Source organism: Psammomys obesus, unplaced genomic scaffold (genome assembly GCF_907164565.1).
Source record: "Psammomys obesus unplaced genomic scaffold, mPsaObe1.curated_primary_1811, whole genome shotgun sequence".
Classification (NCBI taxonomy): Eukaryota; Metazoa; Chordata; class Mammalia; order Rodentia; family Muridae; genus Psammomys; species Psammomys obesus.
In genome coordinates this window covers 407,370-425,855 of record NW_026594240.1, presented here as the reverse complement: position 1 = coordinate 425,855, position 18,486 = coordinate 407,370, and the positions used below count along the sequence as shown (strand labels likewise).

General features: G+C 56.6%; 2 protein-coding genes across 5 annotated transcripts; both read right to left on the bottom strand.

Moving 5' to 3' along the window:
• Positions 1 to 1,191: 1,191 nt before the first annotated feature.
• Soat2 (sterol O-acyltransferase 2) lies at positions 1,192 to 11,107 on the bottom strand. Of its 4 annotated transcripts, none has more exons than XM_055618272.1 (15): positions 10,293 to 11,095; positions 9,949 to 10,004; positions 8,195 to 8,331; positions 7,968 to 8,033; positions 7,700 to 7,807; positions 6,077 to 6,353; positions 5,690 to 5,756; positions 5,304 to 5,388; positions 4,920 to 4,965; positions 4,633 to 4,762; positions 3,352 to 3,449; positions 2,859 to 2,957; positions 2,193 to 2,328; positions 1,697 to 1,842; positions 1,192 to 1,551 (listed from the first exon to the last, which is right to left on the bottom strand). In XM_055618272.1, exons 1-15 carry the CDS (start codon positions 10,405 to 10,407, stop codon positions 1,501 to 1,503), a joined length of 1,617 nt encoding a protein of 538 aa, XP_055474247.1. In that variant the 5' UTR covers positions 10,408 to 11,095; the 3' UTR covers positions 1,192 to 1,500. The 4 variants fall into 4 exon arrangements, with proteins under 4 accessions (XP_055474247.1, XP_055474249.1, XP_055474246.1 ...); XM_055618274.1 differs by having other exon boundaries at positions 10,338 to 11,093; XM_055618271.1 differs by lacking the exons at positions 1,192 to 1,551; positions 1,697 to 1,842; positions 2,193 to 2,328 and having other exon boundaries at positions 2,335 to 2,957; positions 10,293 to 11,107.
• A 366-nt stretch (positions 11,108 to 11,473) lies between these two features.
• Positions 11,474 to 15,545, bottom strand: Igfbp6 (insulin like growth factor binding protein 6). The gene is made up of 4 exons (XM_055618301.1): positions 15,058 to 15,545; positions 12,890 to 13,017; positions 12,649 to 12,771; positions 11,474 to 11,805 (listed from the first exon to the last, which is right to left on the bottom strand). Exons 1-4 carry the CDS (start codon positions 15,359 to 15,361, stop codon positions 11,683 to 11,685), a joined length of 678 nt encoding a protein of 225 aa, XP_055474276.1. The 5' UTR covers positions 15,362 to 15,545; the 3' UTR covers positions 11,474 to 11,682.
• Positions 15,546 to 18,486: the final 2,941 nt, after the last annotated feature.

The following is an 18,486-nucleotide window of genomic DNA, read 5'->3' as shown; positions in this document are numbered from 1 at the left end:
GAGCGCTTGACTATTAAAGATTTGTTTGTTTATCATGCATAGAGCATTCTGCCTGCATACATTCATGCACACCAGAAGAGGGCGCCAGATCTCATTATAGATGGCTGTGAGCCACCATGTGGTTGTTGGGAATTGAACTCAGGACCTCTGGAAGAGCAAACTGTGTTCTTAACCACTGAGCCGTCTCTCCAGCCCCCCATACACTTCAGCAAAAATTCCCAGGAGGCTAGATGGTGCACGCCTGTAATCCCAGCACTCTGGGAGGCAGAAGCAGGTGGATCTCTGTGAGTCCCTAGGCCAGTCTGGTCTACAAAGTGAGTCCAGGACCGCCATAGCTACACAGAGAAACCCTGTCTCGAAAAACAAACAAGAAAAAAAAAAAACCAAAACAATACTCCCGGCAACCACATGGTGGCTCACAGCCATCTATAATGTGATCTGATGCCCTCTTCTGGCCTGCAGGTGTACATGCAGATAAAAAATTGTTGTGACTGTGGGTTTGCCTCGCAGAGGCCAGAGCGCGGGGCGTCAGCTCTCTTGGCGCTGTGATTATCGCTGCTGAGCCTCTGCTGCGGTCCTCTGCGAGGAGATACAGACTTCTCAGCAGTGGCCCAACTCTCCAGCCTCCCCCACAACGTTTAATTCTTTCTGCTAGAAAATGCCTTTTGGGAGGTATACAGTGACGCAGAGATAAATACTCAATTGTCTGAGTGTGTGCTGTGTGCACTACAGATGCATGAGGCTGTTAGTCATTGTTCACTAAGGGCGTTTTCCCCAGATGTAATGCCGCACCCCTTTGATCCCAGCACTGGAAAGGCAGAGATGGGATTGCCTTGAGTCTGTAGCCAACCTTGCTGATACAGCAAGTTTTTGTTTGTTTTGGGTTTTGTTTTTATTCTTGTTTTTTCAAGACAGGATTTCTCTGAGTATCCTTGGCTGTCCTGGACTTGCTTTTTAGACCAGGCTGGCCTTGAACTCACAGACATCTGTCTGCCTCTGCCTCCCCGAGAGCTGGGATTAAAGGCGTGCACCACCACACTCCTCAATATGGCAAGATTTAGGCCAGCTGTAGAGCTAAACAGTAAGACCCTAAAAACAAAGTGAAACCCCCCAAAAAAACAACAACAAAAAAATGTCAAACTAACAAAAAAAGCAATAATAAAGTGGGTTTCCCAACAAACCACAAATGAATGAAAAGAAGACAGAGATTTTATTGTTGCACTGTGGGGAGCAGAAAGAACCAAACACAAGTCAAACTTTGGTGGCCCTTTGTTCCTCTGAGTCTCTTCACATCTGGAGATCTGTGGCTCAGGTGACCTGTGCCCACTCCAATCACACCACACTGAGCCTGTGGTCTGATGCCCACTGAGGTATGGACCTCAGTCCCTATGCCCCTGGCAGGTCCTGACTCCAAATGGGGCAGTGAGGGGCCCTGGCCCTGGGCTTTGCAGGTAGAGAAGAGTTTGCTGCCATCCTCTGGTCAGTACGGGGCCTTGACTTCTAGGGATGGCAGGACCAAGATCGGGGTGTCACCAGCCCCCAGAATGTTGTCTGTACCATGGAAGGGTAGATTGTGAGTGAGGTCCCTTTGGGGGACACACACCTCCCTCCCCCAGCCATGCCTTGTTCCTGACTCAAAAGGGCTGACCACTGGGTGTGCCGTCTCAGATGGGGAGCAGAGAGGTCGTTGCCATACCTGGGGCAAGGGGCAGTGTCTCCGGGCATACCACTCCTGGCAGTACAGGCTGACCTGGATGCCCTGGCCCAGAAAGAGCAAGGTCCACATCAGGACGTTCCAGGCTGGGCCGGTGTGTCGGTCATTCATAGTGAAGTTCAGCAGCCCTAGGACGGAGGCAGGTTCTCACTCCACATTCCATACCTCCCACGCCAGGGGCTGGGAAGTGGCACACTGCAAAGGAAATCCTCCCTCCCCAGACAGCTCCTGAAGGTCTCAAGGGACTGGGAGAAATCCGACGCTCACTTTACCCCTCACTCCCTAAAACTCTTGCCGTGTTTCCCAGCCACACCTGGCTCCCGCCATTCCCTCCACATCCTAGAGCAAAAGGGAAACCGGAAACCTTCCCCCAGCCCTTGGGGCGTGCTTATCCCCGCCCAAGGCTGCAGAACAGCCTAGGTCTCAGGCCCCTCCCACCCGCTGCCTCCCCCTCCAGGGCCACAAAGGTCCCGCTCACCCCCGAACACCAGGAACAGCATGAGCATGACCGGGTAGAAGAACCCCAGGACAAAGCAGAAAATGTACTCATGAACAACTGCAGAGACCAGGAACACTCCCACCATGGCGGCCCCGCGGGCATGCCTGCCCAAGAGCTGGTAGGCAGGAAGGAGGACAGCAGGTCACCATCAGAGAGAGCCCCCTCTCCAAGAGGCCACGAAGGGATGGGCTTCCACAGAAAGGTCGGAAAGGTCCATACTCCTCTTACTCCAGAGCGTTGTTCTAACCCATTGGGCTTTATGCAAGGACCCTATTCTTACTATTATTTGTTTTCTGAGACAGGGGGTCTCTGTGTAGCCTTGGCTGTCCTGCAGCTCCATATGTAGACCAGGCTGGCCTCGAACTCATGGAGATCCCCCGCCTCTGCCTTCTGAGTGCTGGGACTAGAGGCCCGCGCCACCACACCCGGCCCCTTAGCCTTGTATTTTGTGTGCAGACGCAACGCATGTGTGCATGTGTGTGCAGGGCAGAGGGCAGCCTGACATTGGCTCTTCCAGGGAGCCAGGCTGGCTGGCCAGCAAGCCCTGGTATCTGCCCTCCCGTCCCAGTGCGCGGGGAGGAATAGGAGGAGGAGAGCGCCCTGGGGCAGTGGGGATGGAGAAGCGAGAAGCGCGGCAGCTCGTACCCACAGCCCGTCCTGGTAGACATAGCTGTAGAGCCAGTCGTGGACCACCACGTTCCAGGTGCGGTAGTAGTTGGAGAAGGAGGTGGAGTTCCACCAGTCCTGGGGAGAGTGCGCAGGGGTGGGGGTGAGCGCTCGGGCCCACGGAGGTGGAGGTGAGCTCTCTCGGACCCACAGAAGATGGAGGTGAGCTCTCTCGGACCCACAGAAGATGGAGGTGAGCTCTCGGGCCCAGGCTGCTGCTGCTCGCTCCCCCCCTCCCCATGCTCTCAGAAGGGCTGAGACAGCCACACTGGGGCTGTCCCAGCTTCCTCCTGCCTCTCCACTCAGGAGGAGAGGATCTTGTCACACCATCCACAAAGGCAACCAGCCTCCCTGCTTCCAGGGCCAGGCGAGGCTTCATCCCACACCACCACAGCCGCCCTCTTCCTGGGGCCTCGGTCAACCTCCCAGCTGCAGCCCCCAGCCGGCCCCACCGGCCCCGGCCCAGGCGCACCCTGTAGAACATCCTGTCTCCGAAGCGCAGCATCTCGGCGAAGGCGTTGAGCCAGCAGTGCAGGAAGGCGAAGAAGATGAGCAGCAGCATGAAGATGCCTGGCAGGCAGGACAAGGGGTGCAGCCGAGGGCCGACCAGGCCTCCCCGCCCAGCCGGCGGGGCGGGGCCCCAACATTTAGCAAGCCTGCATTCCCTCGCTGCTCCTGCATTCCTTAATCCACACATTTGCCAGTGCACTTCACACCGGCTCTTTGCCTCAGAACTAGAAATACAGGCTCACAGTGTCCCAGGCTTTGGGGACGGACACACAGAAGCTGAAACCCATATAAGGATCAAGGTCAGGTATAATGGGAACTAATGATGGTGACAGCCAGAGACGTCCTGGGAGATGCAGTCCCAAGCAAGGAGCGATGACATCACTGTGACTAATGGCTGAGAAGGGAGTTTGGCTAAGAGGCAGTCCCAACCCCTGGCGAGATGGGGACAGGAAAATTACGTGAGCCAAGGAGGCTATGGGTAGCCTGACCAACGTCGCAAGGCACTATCTCAGAAAAAGGAAAAGTAAGGGTGCGCAATAAAATATAAGATAGAAGAGGGCCTTCTCAGAGGGGAGCATCTTAGCCATGGGCCGCCAGGAAGCTGCAGGTGGAGAAAAGGCATTCCAAGCCTGCAAGCCCAGCTGCTCCGGATGAGGAGGCAGGAGAACTGAGCTTAAGGCCGGCCTGGGTGGAGGCTGTCTCAAAAACAAGCCAACAGAGCCTGGCGGTAGCAGGCGCACCTCTAATCCCAGCCCTCGGGGAGGCAGAGGCAGGCGGATCTCTGTGAGTTCAAAGCCAGCCTGGTCTACAAAGCGAGTCCAGGAAAGCCAGGGCTGCACAGAGAAACCCTGTCTTAGGGAAAAAACAAAAGTCAAGAGTTCAAGTCCTGCCTCAAAGTAAGAAGTAAAAAGGTCGGGATGAGGCCCAGCCATGAAGCATTTGTCTGCTGGGAAAGATTCCCCAGTGCAGAAGGAAGGGAGGAGGAGGGAAGGGAGAAAGGAAGGAAGGGAGACAGGGCTTTTGAAGCAGGCTCGTCGGTGATTAATTTGCAGGAGGGACTTCAGCTTGGCGGCAAAGCCAGGCCCAAGTGGCAGAGAGAAAATACGAGTGCTGGGAGCTGTGTTACCAGGCTGTAAGGTGGCAGCGGTACCCAGGGACGGGGCGGGCAAGTGTGTAGGGACTCAGAGACACCAGCTTCCCCAGGGCGGGCCACAGGCTCTTCCCACCATGGTGACCCTCTTACCTGGCCCCGTGGCATGCAGCACTGAGAGCACTAGGGCACGGGTGCTAAAGGGCTCCTGGCTCATGTTGGCGAAGACTGGCACGCAGAGTCGGCCCAGGATGAAGCAGGCATAGAGCACACAGCTCAGGGCCTGCAGACAGAGCGGGACACGCAGCTCGGGCCACTGCCTCCTCCCCGGCTGAGACCTGCAGCATGGCACCACTGTCTGGGCGCCACCATTGGCTCCTCCCGCTCCTAGGCCACTGGGCGTGAGTGACAGCTGCCCATCGTCTCCGCCATGCTCAGACCTGGGCAAAGTTCTTGGCCACGTAATTCCACCGGATGCAGGGCGTCCTGCGGCAGCACAGGGCAAGGAGGTCAGCGTCCTTTTTGTCATCCGCTCAGGCCTTCAGCCCTTTTTCGGATTCCCTGGGGCAATGTTGAGGCGTGTGTGTGTGTGTGTGTGTGTGTGTGTGCGCGCGCGCGCGCGCGCGCGCGCGTGTGCGCGTGCGTGTGCATAGTAAGAGGATGTTTAGTTTGAGTATCACCAAAGGTACCCAGTCATGCATTTTCCGGGGCGTGGGGGACAGAGCAGAGCTGAAGGGTACAGTGGGTCAGGAATGTGCAGGGGTGGGGGGCGGGGGCTCTTTCCTCTGCCGGCCAGGGCACTTGGCGAGGCCAGCAGGTCATACCTGGGGTATGTCTCCCTGTAGATGAGTGTAGGGCAGAAGAGAAAGTAGAGGTAGCTGGAGAAGCTGGGGGCGCAGATACCCTTTCCTGGGCAGGAGGGAAAAGGGTGGGTTAGCCTGGGGCGGGGACGGGTGCTCGTGCTCAGTGGACTGGGCTTGCTCCATCCAGGCCTGCTGCGGCGGAGGAGCCCGCTCTCCTCCCCTCCCACCCCGGTTTCCTTCCAAAGAGGGCTCTCTGTCACCCCGGCTCTCCAGCCTGGGCCTGGGAACTGGAGAGCACTGTCCAGGAACAAGGCCGCCCAGCCCGGCTAGGGCTCAGCTCTGTGTCTCCCCGACAACGCCTCTCCAAGGCAGAGCTCGGCGGCCAGGAGGGTCTGTGGGCGCCTCACCTGTGACGCAGAACACCCCAGGCACCGTCTCTCTCAGGAAGGAGTAGCTTTTCATCAGGAGCCTGACCTAGGCGGACCGAGAAAATCGCGCTACCCTGTCTGTGCCCAGATTTCCCAGGGGGGGGGGGGGTGGCGAGCAGATGCAAGACCTTCCCAGCGGGAGCCCATCGGTCTGAGTTTGTGTCACGATTTTGTGGCTTAACACAGGCAACCTTGGGACCAACAGTGAAGGGAGAGGGCAGTCTTCATCCCTGCTCTTCAAGGAGCCGCGGCGTTGCCTAGCAACCGCTCGCTTCCGTGCACTTTTCTCAACTGCGCATCAGCGCCGGCCCTGCCCCGTGGCCGGTCTCCGTGGCCTGGTACCCCCCCCGCCCCCCGGGTCCTCACCTGCTCAAACACCAGCACGCAGCGCGAGGCAGGCGGCAGCTCCCACTTAACGGCCACGTGGACCGGGAGGACGCAGAGCACCGCGGCGTGGGCAGCCAGCAGAGCGCAGCCCAACCCGGCCCCCAGCGTCCAGGCGCCCCCGGCGCGCGGCCGGGCCCACAGCCGCAGGCTCTGGTAGGGCACCAGCAGTGTGGACAGGAACATGGGGACCCAGGTCATCAGCGCCAAGGGCAACTGTCCAAAGCTGAAGATGAGGAGGTCAAACTCCAGCACCAGCCTAGGGGGCAGGGGATGGGAAGACAGTATCACCCAGGGCTTTGTTTGTTCAGTTTTTCTAGACAGTAAGCTCTCAGGCATTCCTTTATCCCAGGCTGGCTGTGAGCTCACTCATATGGCTGAGGATGACCTTGAACTTGTGTTCTTCTTAGCACCAGGACTGCAGGCTTAGGCCACCCTGTCCAGTTCATGCAGTGCGAGTCGGGCACAGGGTTTCACGAGCCCTAAGCCAGCGCTCTACCAACTCAGCCAGATCCCAGGCCAGCAGAGGGGCTGTGTTCCTAAACCACTGAAGTTTGCCCTAGTGTTCTGCCAGGCTTCGGTTAGGCCGTGCCTCAGACCCAGTCACAGGGGAGGCTTGATCCGAATGACAGTCAGGGCTGCAGAAGGCTGGACACTGCAGGCCCTGGTGAGCTTTGCCTTTTTATTATTACCAGTTTGGCTCCTTCAATGTGTCCGTAACTGTAAGCCTCGGCTGGTAAACTACCCTGTGCTCGGTATTTTGCTTGCCTGCGTGGAGTGCTTTGGCGCTTGCTTGAAATCTCAGCTACCCCAGAGGCGGAAGCTCAAGAGGATGGAAAGTCAGAGTAGCTAGGACATAGTAAGATCTTGTCTCAGAAAAAAAAAACCCGTGGTTAGCACTGACTGCTCGTCCAGGGTCAGTCCCCAGCACCGTGCCCGCGCGCTGGGCCACAGCGTCTGTGACTCCAGTTCCAGGGGACACGGTGAATACCCGCTTCCGGCCTTTTTGGGCACCAGACACAAATGCTGCACAGACATGCAGGCACAGCGCCCACACACATAAAAGTCAATCTAAAGAGTGTGTGACTAATGAGGATGGAGACCCCAGCGTGCTGCAGATGGGGCTGAGGGTACGTATTAGCTGGTAGAGAGATGGCCGGGGGGTGTGACGCTCCACGTTCATCCCCAGCATGCTGCAAACCGGGCACTGTGCGCCCCAAATCCCCGCACTCAAGAGGTGGAGACGGGAGGATGAGACATTCAAAGTCACGGCTACCTATCAACTTCAAGTCCAGCCCGGGCTTCAAGCCTTTGTCTCAGACAAACAGACAAAAGCCGGAAACAACTTTAGTAGCTGTTAATAAAGGGCTGCGTGATCAGAATCTGCTGCTTCCGATTTCTGTGGTCGCTAAAACCAACAGCTTGACCTAGAGAGATGACAAGAGTTGGCTGTGAAATCAGATGCCGCACTTATGAGCACTTCCACAGCACGCTTGCGCACACATGAATGGGAGTGCGCAGCAAACATTCTATGGCAAACTCAAAAACAGACAAGGCGCCCCCAGGCCTGCTGGGCAGTGGCGGCCCGCAGCAGGAGGGCCCTACCTGCCTTCATCAATGAAGTCGATGGCCAGGGTGCTGATGATGAGGACGCACAGGCCCGCGACGAACATGTGGTAGATGGTTCGGAAGTGCTGCACCTCCATCAGCTCACTGGAAGGGTCAGGCGGGGAGGCTCTGAGCAGCCAGCAGCCAGCGGGGGCTCTGTGCTAGGGAGGGGCCTGGGAACGCTAGCCAGCCTCCGCTGACCTGCTGCCCTCAACACCACCAAGCCTCTCCAGACCATCCCGGCAGAGCCCAGAGCCCAGCTTACTCCAGCAGGGACTTTCGGGTGACGAAAACTTTCCCTTTCCATTTGCCAGGGGGGAACTCCTGGGTCCTAGGATGGAGAGAGTGCTCAGAACCAGGCTCCAAAGGAAGAAGAGAGGCTGGCGGTGGGAAGCAGGGAAGGCGGCCGGGAAGGTGCGGGCCTGTGTGTAGAGACGGGGCTGGCAAAGGGGCGGGCGAGGCTGGAGGGACTCTGGAGGGACCCTGACTCACTTGCCGGAGGGCCCTGGGGCAGCGGCGGGAAGAGGTCTGTCCTGTTGCGGGTAGGTTTGCTCAGCCTCCCACAGGGCCTGATCCAACAGCTCTGCCAACTGTCTCTGCGCTTGCTCCAGAAACCGGCTCTTCACAGCCTGCGGGACAAAGCCACGCTGGAGCCCTGTCCCTCCGCTCGTGTCTCTCACCACCGGTTACAGTCAAACACTGGGAACAGGAGGACGTAAGCACAGCCCAGAGCTGCCCCACCTTCCCAGGGCGGAGGTGAGAATAAAGAACAGCACCAGAAGCTGCTGTGTATGCCATCCCAGCCACTCCGGAGGCCAAGCAAGAGGGCCGTGAGTTCGAGCCCAGCCCCAGTAAGAGACTCATCTCAAAGAAAAAGGTGAAGAGTGGGGCTGCACTCCCCCAGTCAGAACTGAGACAGTCCATCTCTAGTCCCCACTCTCTGACCTCTGACCTGCAGCCTCACTAACAAACCCTTACCAGCTGGCTCTTGGTCCTTTGCTCAAAGACCTGTGGGGTTTTGGTTTGGTTTCTCTGTGTAGCCCTGGATATCCTACTAACTCTGTAGACCAGGCTGGCCTCAAACTCAGAGATCCACCTGCCTCTGCCTCCTGACTGCTGGGACTAAAGGCATGCGCCACTGCTGGCCAGGTAGCCCATTTATTTTTAATTCGTAAGATGTAAACAAACCTAACAGATTATTTACTTTAAATTTGTGGGTGGGGAAAGAAATCTATGTTGGTGTTATTCAAACAATGTTACCAGAAATTTTAAGTGATGTTTTAAAAAAATGTATACAAAAATTGGGGGCTGGTAGCCAGGCACATGGCACACACCTGTGATCCCAGCACTCCGGAGGCAGGTGGAGCTCTGTGAGTTGGAGGCCAGCCTGGTCTACAGGGCGAGTCCAGGTCAGCCAAGGCTACACAGAGAAACTGTCTCAAGGGGGTGGGGGGGCTGGAGAGATTACCCAGTAGGTGAAGCTGTGTGACTTGATTTTGATCCTGAATCCACAGTGGTAGGAGAAAACTGACTTCTAAAAGTGTGATCCTGGCTACTGGTCTGCTCGCTCTCTCTAGACCAGGCTGGCCTTAAGCTCAGGGAGTCACCTGCCTCTGCCTTCTGAGTGCTGGGATTAAAGGTGTGCACCAACACACCTGGGGGAAAAAAAAAAGAAAGAAAAGAAAAGAAAGATCTTTTTATCATCTAACAGTCCTTGCTCATGTCACCCCAGGATCTGCCTATTTTTTTTTTAAGATTTATTTATTATTTATATATCTTCTGCCTATACACCAGAAGAAGGCATCATATCTCATTATAGATGGCTCTGAGCCACCCTGTGGTTGCTGGGAGTTGGGAATTGAACTCAGGATCTTTGGAAGAACAGGCAGTGCTCTTAACCCCTGAGCCGTCTCTCCAGCCTCCTGCCTATCTTTATTTCTTTTTCTTTTTTTTTTTTCTCTCTTTTCTTTTCTTTTGAGACAGGGTTTCTCTGAGTAGCCCCGGCTGTCCTGGCACTTGCTCTATAGAGCAGGCTGGCCTGGAACACAGAGATTCACCTGCCTCTGCCTCCAGAGTGCTGGGGTTAAGGCAAGCGCCACTATTACCTGGTCTGCTTTTTATTTCTTAGACACCGGGTCTGTGTGGTGCTGGGAATCAAGCCAGTCTTCAAGGACGGTAGGTTGGCACTGTACCAGCTGGGTGTCCCCAGCCCGGACCTGTCCATTACGACCTTTGTCACCCCTCACCTCCATGTGCCGGGTCCATTGCACCAAGTCTGCGGTTCTGTGATTCTTCGTGTTTCCTAGGAGAATCGAAAGGGACAGCCAGGAGGGAGGAGTCAGGCCTTCTGGGTGCTCAGCAGCCTCTCTGTGCCCAGTCACTCTCTAGAGTAGAGCCACCAAGCAGGGAAGTGATACGTGCAGTGAGCCTGCTGTGATTGCTGGGAACAGGGGACCCAGAAAGCAGAAGGGTACGAAGGCAGCGCCACGCTGACGGTGTCGGGGAAGAGGGCAGAAACTTCCTTCTCTGGGTTCCCAAAACAGCAAGAAAGAGCATAGCTAGAGCGCGAGCTCTTCTCAGCCATACACACCCTCAGGCGGCCTGAGCCTCTGCTGGTGGGTGTGGGGCAGCTCACCGTCTCCACAGGCTCCCTTCTGCTCCTCCGCCCCTTCTCTCCTCCGAAGCTGGGTCCCCTTTGGCTCCATGTTGCCAGCGTGGAGTGGACAGCAGGCAGCCCTGCACTGTCTTCTTCCTGCCTTCCTTCCTTTCTCAGCCTACCTAGGAGCTGGTCCCGCAGAGATCTGATAGCTGCAGAGACTAAAGTCCTTTCCGGAGCGGCCGGGGTTAGATAGGTTATCAGCACTTTTCAGGTCCCGGCTCTGCTGTCTACCCCAACCTCCGCGGCCAGCTTCATGCTTGCTCTCTCGTTCTCACGAGTGATCTGTGTAAGGCTGGGAGGGGGATTTGCCTCCCTGAGGCTTAGCACATAGCCTGGCTCCTCCTGGCTGTCCCTAAAGACTGAAGGTCAGGGAGGGACATCTTCAGGTGCGTGGCATTCCGCTTTCTGAGGGCACACGATGCCGCCTGGAGTTACAGGAGTGCAACACTATTTCGATGGGGGCTAATCTATGGCGAGTGTGATGTTGAGGTCCGTCAAGGAGCTGTAGGCAGCAGGGCCCCGCGTGTCAGCTCCTCCCTGCACGTGGGTCACCACGTAAGCAGAAAGGCCAGACACACGCTCACTCAGTACTGAATCGTGCCTCCCCTTGCAGGTCCTGACCTGTGTCAGCTCAGGACATCGGCCCGAGCTCGTTAAGCTTCTTCTGAGGATGTACTGGGTGAAGAAGCCCTCCCCGGGGTTGCCAGCGCAAATAAGGTCGGGTACAGCCTGCAGAGCTGACACCTTCCTTCCCTTCGGGCAGGGAGTAGGGCAGGGGAGCGCCTTGGGACTTCTACTTCGGCAGATTCCTGGCCGGGGTTAACCATTAATCCTTTCCTCCATCAGTCCAAAGATCAGCAATAGAGCTGAGGCTGCAGCAGCCACCACCTCAGATGGAGGCCACAATACAGAGAGGCCATGATCTTAGTCAGAGCCCCAAGGGGGCTCCAGGTGGGTGTCTGGGTGGGGCTAGAGGGCCTGAGGCCTGTCCCAGTGGCCATGTGCTGCATTCTGCAGTGGGAGAGGCTGGCAAGCAGCCCACTGGGAAGGGCTAATGCCATGAGAGATGGTGGAAAGAGGCTGGTGAGCTGTAAGGGATGGACACAAAGACATCCGCCAGAGACCCGACACAGCTTTATTAGGACCCCCAAGCAGCAGCCTTCCTAACTTGATGTGTAAAGGTCTGGGGGGGGGGGGTCAGCGACAATGGGACAGGGCCTGAAGGTGAGATTGGGGGCCCAGAGCCCCTGAATTACTAGTCACTCCACACATAGCTCACAGGACAGCCCACTCCTGCCAGGGTCCTGGAGGTTCCCTCCTGTCAGCCACGGCTCCCGGCAGAGCAGTGAGAGCTTCTGGGGCTACCTGGAGACACTGACAAGGGCTGGCCCATGGGATCCACACACCAGCAGGGACCACGGCGACTCCCCTGGGAGGAACGACACTGGGGAGAGAGGCACAGATCAGGGTGAGTTCCCAGGCTGTGAGGCCCTTCGCCTACTAACCAGGCCCGCTCTGCTGGGCCACAACAGCAGCTTTCAAAACGTGGTTTCCCGTCGACAGAACCTGAGCTTACGGCTCAGAAACATGTTCTCAGCTCAGCCAGACCTGCTGAGTTAGGAAGCACAGCCAGGGCTCCGACAGCCAGCGTTCCTGCACCACCCCCTTCACATGATCCCCACCCTAACCCTGACCCTAAGGCCTTTCCTACAGGTGGCTTTAAGTCCCCGACTACAGCGCCTGGCTGTTTGCTTATTTTTCCTTTCAAATCATCCTACAGATTGATCCTTGGGCAGAGCTAGGCAGCGAGTTACCAGGGAACTATAAACTTCTTTTTGGCTTACTTTTTTTTTCAAGTCCCAAGGCTGGACTTGAACTCACTCAGTAGGCCAGACACACCTCGAATTTGTGATCTCCCTGACTCTATTCATGTCTATGTGGGTCTCAAAGTTGGAAGATCCCGAAAGGCAGGGGAAATAGGTGTGTGCGTCTCTCTGTCTGTCTGTGTCCTTTTTCCATTGTTGTTTGGTTGGTTGGTTTGGTTTTCCAGGACAGGGTTTCTCTGTGTAGCCCTGGCTGTCCTGGAACTCTCTCTCTGTAGACCAGGCTGGCCTTGAACTCAGAGATCCACCTGCTCTTCGTCCACCCCCTGCTGTTTGTTTTCTGAGACAGGGACTCACTCCTGCCCTCCTAGCATGCTCCAGAGCATCCTATTCGCAGCTTCATAAGGAGCCCTTCTCTCTCCCTGGCCGGGAGCTTGCCCCTAGGAGAGGCCGCCTCCTCTCACCTGCTGCTTTCTGTAGAAGCCTCTGAGGTCACAGTTTGGCACATAGAGCCCCTGGGCCCCGCCTCGGAAGACCTCAGTCTGCAGTTGCTGCAGCACGGAATCCAAGTGTCTGCGGCAGGGGCCCTGGAGAGGGACAGGGGTGGGGCGGCGCTCAGGAGGAGCCCTCTGCTCCAGGGCGCTCCAGGGCGCTCCAGGGATTCCCATCTCTGGCCCTCGGCCTCCCCGCCAGCCCCGCACACACCATCTCAGAGTCTTGAGCACCCCCTGGATTGGGCCTTATAGGGGTGCTGGAGGTCCCTGGATTCTTCTGCCGGTCTTTGTGGCTTGTCTCACGTGGACGGGAGGCTCCTGCATGGGGTTTACTCTCCTCTGTGGCCACAGGAAGAGTGAGAGAAGAAAACAGACATCACTCAGGGCTGAAGACCAGCACCAAGGGGCCTCGGTCCCCTTCTGCTGGCTAAAGTGAGGGCAACGAGGGCCTTACGGACTAAAAGCACCTAGTCTCCTCGCCTATCCTGCCGCAAGTAATTATGCTGTTGGGTGTGGTTGTGTGTGCCTGTAATCCCAGCAATGGGCGGCTCAGGCAAGGCTCAGGCCACAAGCTCAAGGGCTGGGGAGGTGGCTCAGGAGTCAAGAGCACTGGCTACTCTTCCAGAGAACCTCACAACAGCTGCCTGATACCAGGCGTCCAACCCCGCTTCCGGCCCCCACATGGTAACACAGACAGTACATGCAGGCCACACACCTGCACATGTGAAATAAAAATAAAATCCTAGCACGCCTTTAGTCCCAGCACTCAGGAGGCAGAGGAAGGCGGATCTGGGAGTTCCAGGCCAGTCTGGTCTACACGACTACTTCCAAGACAGCTGGGGCTACACAGAGAAACGCCCAGTCTCAAAAAAAATTTTTTTTCTACATAATACAGTTATGTTATTATTCCTGATAATGTTCCCCAGAGCAGTTTCAAGTCTTAGAGCAAAAACTCAGAACAAACACAGAGCACCTTTGGTTATTTCCTCTTTAGGAAAAGGCCTGCCTATTCCACTAGAGGCCAGAAGGGGGAGCGCCAAGCCAGGGAGATTGGCGCAGCGTGTGTGTGTGTGTGTGTGTGTGTGTGTGTGTGTGTGTGTGTGTGTATGTGTGTGTGTGTGAGGGGGGTGTCAACAGGGACCCAGTGGAATGTGTGTCCCTGTCGTGACCCCTCCGCTGACTCAGTCTGCCCTCCTGGGCCTGGTATGGTGTTATTTGAAGGGCGCACGGGACCACTTCCTTTCTGTCTCAGCTCGATCCTCTCGTGAGCTGAGAACATCTGCCTTCAGCCCTTCACCCGGGGACGGGACGCACTGAAGGCCGCAGAGAGGCAGGGAAGGAGGTCTCCGCAGGCTGGGCCGCTTCTGGAGACCAGGAAGTAAGCCAGGGCTAAGAAAAGGCTGGGATGACAGCCACGTGCCAGCAGATAAGCTACCCCCCCCCCCCCCCCCCCCCCCCGTCTTCTTAACACTTACTGCCTGGGCATCACTCTGTCCCACACCCCCAACTTTTGATTGGAGAACCTGCCTTCTCCAATCAAAACACACCTTCTAAGAGGGGCCCTAGAAGCCTGAGCTCTGACCCTACAGGCTGCATGGGTGTGTGGGTGTGTGTGATGTGTGTGTGCAACCAACACAGGATCTCAGGCAGCTTAGACAGGATGTAGCCAAGGACCATACTGAACTCGCCGACACCTCCTAAGCGCTGAAACCACAGGCATCAACACCACGCCAAGTGAGCCAAGCACATTTTCTCAGCGCTTTCCACGAAAACGCCAGGGCCTCACTTTCTTCGCTTGCTCCCACCCCCGGCCTTTGTGTGCTGACTCACTCTGCACCACCCCCCCATGACTCAGTCTCCTGTGTTGGTCCCTAGGGCAGGGCGTGGAGGGCATCCAGTTCCGCCCAGCCTTAAGCCCTGAGCCTGACCTAGCAGACCCCTTCTTCTCCCACTTTCTTTTGTCCTGCCACCGACTTCATGGAGGAGCAGCAGACACTTCTAAGTGTGGAGCTGGGCCCTGGGGCTCCCTTTCCTCCTCCTCCGCTCGGAATCTAGGTCCTGTCTCCAGTGCGAGCCACTGGAGTGATGGATCCGGGCCTGCCGGGAACAGGGCATAGCTAAAACTGAAACTCTCCGCTCTCCTCCCACATGGCCGCTCTCCCCAGGAGAAAATGGGGCCATGGAGAGCCAGACCCCTCTCTCCTGATTCTCAGCTGACCCTGGCCACACGAAGTCCCACACTGTTCCCTGTCCTTGCCCTCAAGGCCCAGGAGGAAGCAATGGGCGGGTCGCAGAGGCTGGGGAGGCTGCCCACGGCCTCTGCCCAGGCTCCTGCCGGGCCAGGCTGGCCTGTCTCAGGTGGTGGGAGCCGGGACTCACCGGCCGGCCCCCTGGCCCGTTGACAGCGGCCCTGGCCGGCCAGCAGCGCCCTCAGCGGCGCCTCTTCGTTCTCCCGCGGTCGGCACTGCAGTCCTGGGGCGCACTCGGGGACGTAGACCCCGCACGGCTGCCCCTCTCTCCTGAGGCAGCCTCCGCCTTCTGCACAGCCGTCGTCCGCAGGCGACCCCGCGTCTCCCTCCTCCGCGCAGCCCCCGCGACAGCCAGGCTGCAGCCCCGCTGAGGCGGACCCCGTGCCCGCCGCGAGGAGCAGCAGCAGCAGCATGGGCATCCCGGCCCTGGCCATGGTCAGCGGTTCCGCTGCTCCGTGCGCTCCTTCCAAAGAGGCTGGCGCAGCTGCAGCAGGCTGCTCCCCTTAAAAGCCAGGTGAAGGGGGAGGGACAGAGGCAGGGGCATTCCCTGAGCTGGGCGCACTGGAGGGCCACCCACCTGGGTCCACCCGGCTTTCCCTCCCTCCTTCTGCTCAGCTGCTGTTTACTCCCCAAACTGTTCTGATGGCTTTTTTTTTTTTTTTTCCTCCTTGCTTTGTTCCTGGGAATCTCGCCCGGAATTTGGGAGCTTTATATCTGGCTAAAGGGATTGTGGGGCAGGGAGGAGTGAAGGGGAGGACAGTGAAGGCAAACCCTGAAATCTGGTTAACACTCATGTGTGTTCAGGAAGATGAAGGGCCTGTGGGTACTCCTTCGGGTGAGAGCTTGGGAGCTAAGGGTGAACCAAGAAGAAGAGATAGTGTGTGTGTGTGTGTGTGTGTGTGTGATCGGTGCTTCGTGAAAGGGATGCGGATACATGCTAGGAGAAACTCCTACGGAGGGCAAGAAGCAGACCCAGAGAGAGGAAAGAGAGAAGGTAACAGGCAAAATAGAATCTCCTGGTCTGGGTGTGTGAAAACAACAAACCCAGAGGGCCTGGCCCTTGTGAAGATGGTGGAAAAGGTTGGGGGAGCCGTGTGAAATGAGGACATGGTGGTGGGGCCCGCACCTTTAGTGAACTGTAGGAACCCTCCCATTGCCTGTGATCAACTGAGAGCAGCTGAGTGCGGAGGAGAAGAGGCCAGGGAAGGGAGACCAGCAGCTGGCCTCCAGGGGGTGCAGGTAAAAGTGGGGACCATTTTCCAAACGCTTCCAGGGACAGTGGTCTGGCCGTAGACTAGGCCTCACCCCCATGTCTGCCGCTCAGGCTAGCTTGTCCCTCTGTTACTCTCCTTTCCCAGGGCCTGTCTCCTTTCTCTAGCCATCCTTGGCTCTTCTGGACTCCTCAGACTGATCTGTGCCCATGGGGTTTGGGAAGGGGCTGGCCAGCTGCTCAGCTTTAGCCACTCCTGTTCTGACCATCCGAAGGCTGCGCAGGGGTGGCCGGTCCCCAGGACCTCCTACTCCCCAGGAGGAAGTGGGGTTGCTACACTGGACTGCCCCCGCCAGTTGCGAAACAGCAATGTCATTCTTTCCTAAAACAAGGGCTCTGGACAGTGACTAAGTGTCAGCTCTGGGCCCCCAAGCAAAAATGTCAGCAAGGGCTTCCTGAGCTGTTAAGCAAATACAAAATAAAAAGAATCACCCCCACCGTGGCTACTATGAGATTTTAGGACTTAGCAGCGTTTGGAAAGCGATGTTTTCCCCGTTGCCGTGAGATACGAATGCAGACTGCAAGAGCAGGAAAAAGGAACAGTTATCTTCCACTGGGCGTGGGGCCTCCTCTCCATGTTCTGACCCCAGAGTGGGAGTTATGGTTCCTGTCCAAACCCTCATCCTTGCTATGTCTTTGCTCTTTTTCACTGCTCATGATTCTAGCTGAGGCCTTTCTCAAGCTCAAGCTTGTTGCTTCTGAGTGACGGGAAGATGGGGAGGAGGAAGATGACACTAGACCTAACCCTCCTTGCTGGGTGTCAGTGGATCCTTTGAAGAAGTTGTGCTCTGCCTCTGAGAGAAATCCCCACACTGACACCCACACACCCCTCCTCCCCCTCAGTGCTTCCTTTCCTGGCTGGCTCCACGCTCCCCTGATCCCTCTGTGCTGGCCAAGCAGGAGTGCGAAAAGTGTGCAGGACCATGACTTTCCCAGCCTCCTTCCCTGATGAAGGCCCAGGGTCACGCCCACTCCTGCTTGGGCACAAGTCTCCCTGCAGACAGAGGTCCATGGATTCTGATTTTCTTCCTTTTGGGGTGCCATCTGCCTTCATGCCCAGAGAAGAGACCTAGGGTCTGTGTGAGAACCCTCACGGAGAAGCTTGTGCCGAGGCTTCGGTAGATTAGCCACCGGCTGTGAGGTAGGCTTGTCTGGAAACTTACTCGGGACTTCTGACACAGGCCACACTCTCACGCATCCCAGGCACCCTTAAGCCCTGGCTTCTGAGGTCAGTGAGTTCCTTTTGATAGCAAGGGGGACAGGGAGAGGGCTGAAGGCTCAGACAGGAAGTGCAATGGAGAACTAGGTGTGCAGCTGGGATAATCCCAGCTGATGTCCAGCCTGTTTTCTGCCATCTGGCCTTCCACATCCTTCAAACCTGTTCTGCTGAAGTGCTCTCCTGGTTGAGTGATGGTCTCTTCTTCAAAAGCCTGTGTGTGTGTGCATGTGCGCGCACGAGAGAGAGAGAGAGAGAGAGAGAGAGAGAGAGAGAGAGAGAGGGAGAGGGAGAGACAGAGAGAGGGAGAGAGAGAGAGAGGGAGAGAGAGAGAGAGAGAGAGAGAGAGACAGCACGCGTGTGTTGGGGGCTCCCTCCCACCATGAGCTCGGCTCTCATCTGGCATTCTTAACTCTGAGCTTGGAGTCCTGTAATCACGCCAATTCAGCCAGCTCCTGGGGTCACCTTCCCCAGAACCCTTTGACATTTTCTCATCTCCGTTCCTGAGCTGAGAAAGGGGAAGTGAAGGTGAGACGTGTTGCTTTTCCAGAGGTAATGTACTTCCCAAGTCTCCCAGCTTTAGCTCAGGAGGGCCAAACCCTTTCCTGGATAGTGCCACCTCGTACCCATCGTGTGACCATTTTATATCCTGAAAGTATCAGTTTTTAAATTTTATTCTTCCTCCTCCTCTTCTTTTTCTTCTTTTTAAGACAGGTTTCCTCTGTATATCCCTGGCTGTCCTGAAACTTGATCTGTAGACCAGGCTGACCTTGAACGCACAGAGATCAGCCTGTTTCTGCCTCCCAAGTGCTGGGATCACAGACCTGTGCCACCACTGCCTGGCTAAATTTTATTCCTTTTATTATTTTGGTTGCTCTTTATTTTACCTTTATTTATTTACTTGTTTGTCTTTATACAGGGCCTTACTATGCAGCCATGGTTGTTCTGACATTCCCTCTATAGAGCGGGCTGGGTCCCTCCTCTCTTGGGTCTCACTACGTATGATCTAGTTCTGGCCTAGAACTCAATATGTACACCAGACTGCCCTGGAACTCACAGAGATCCATCTGCCT

Excerpts from the sequence above, each read along its gene's own strand:
- Soat2 (XM_055618271.1), bottom strand. The coding sequence starts at position 10,407 with ATGGAGCCAAAGGGGACCCAGCTTCGGAGGAGAGAAGGGGCGGAGGAG. Across the intron at positions 5,757-6,076 it reads GCGTGCTGGTGTTTGAGCAG|GTCAGGCTCCTGATGAAAAG; the intron begins GTGAGGACCCGG and ends CGGTCCGCCTAG. Across the intron at positions 2,958-3,351 it reads GAGACAGGATGTTCTACAGG|GACTGGTGGAACTCCACCTC; the intron begins GTGCGCCTGGGC and ends CACTCTCCCCAG.
- Igfbp6 (XM_055618301.1), bottom strand. The coding sequence starts at position 15,361 with ATGGCCAGGGCCGGGATGCCCATGCTGCTGCTGCTGCTCCTCGCGGCG. Across the intron at positions 12,772-12,889 it reads GTGCTCAAGACTCTGAGATG|GGCCCCTGCCGCAGACACTT; the intron begins GTGTGTGCGGGG and ends GTCCCTCTCCAG. Across the intron at positions 11,806-12,648 it reads GCTTCTACAGAAAGCAGCAG|TGTCGTTCCTCCCAGGGGAG; the intron begins GTGAGAGGAGGC and ends CTCTCTCCCCAG.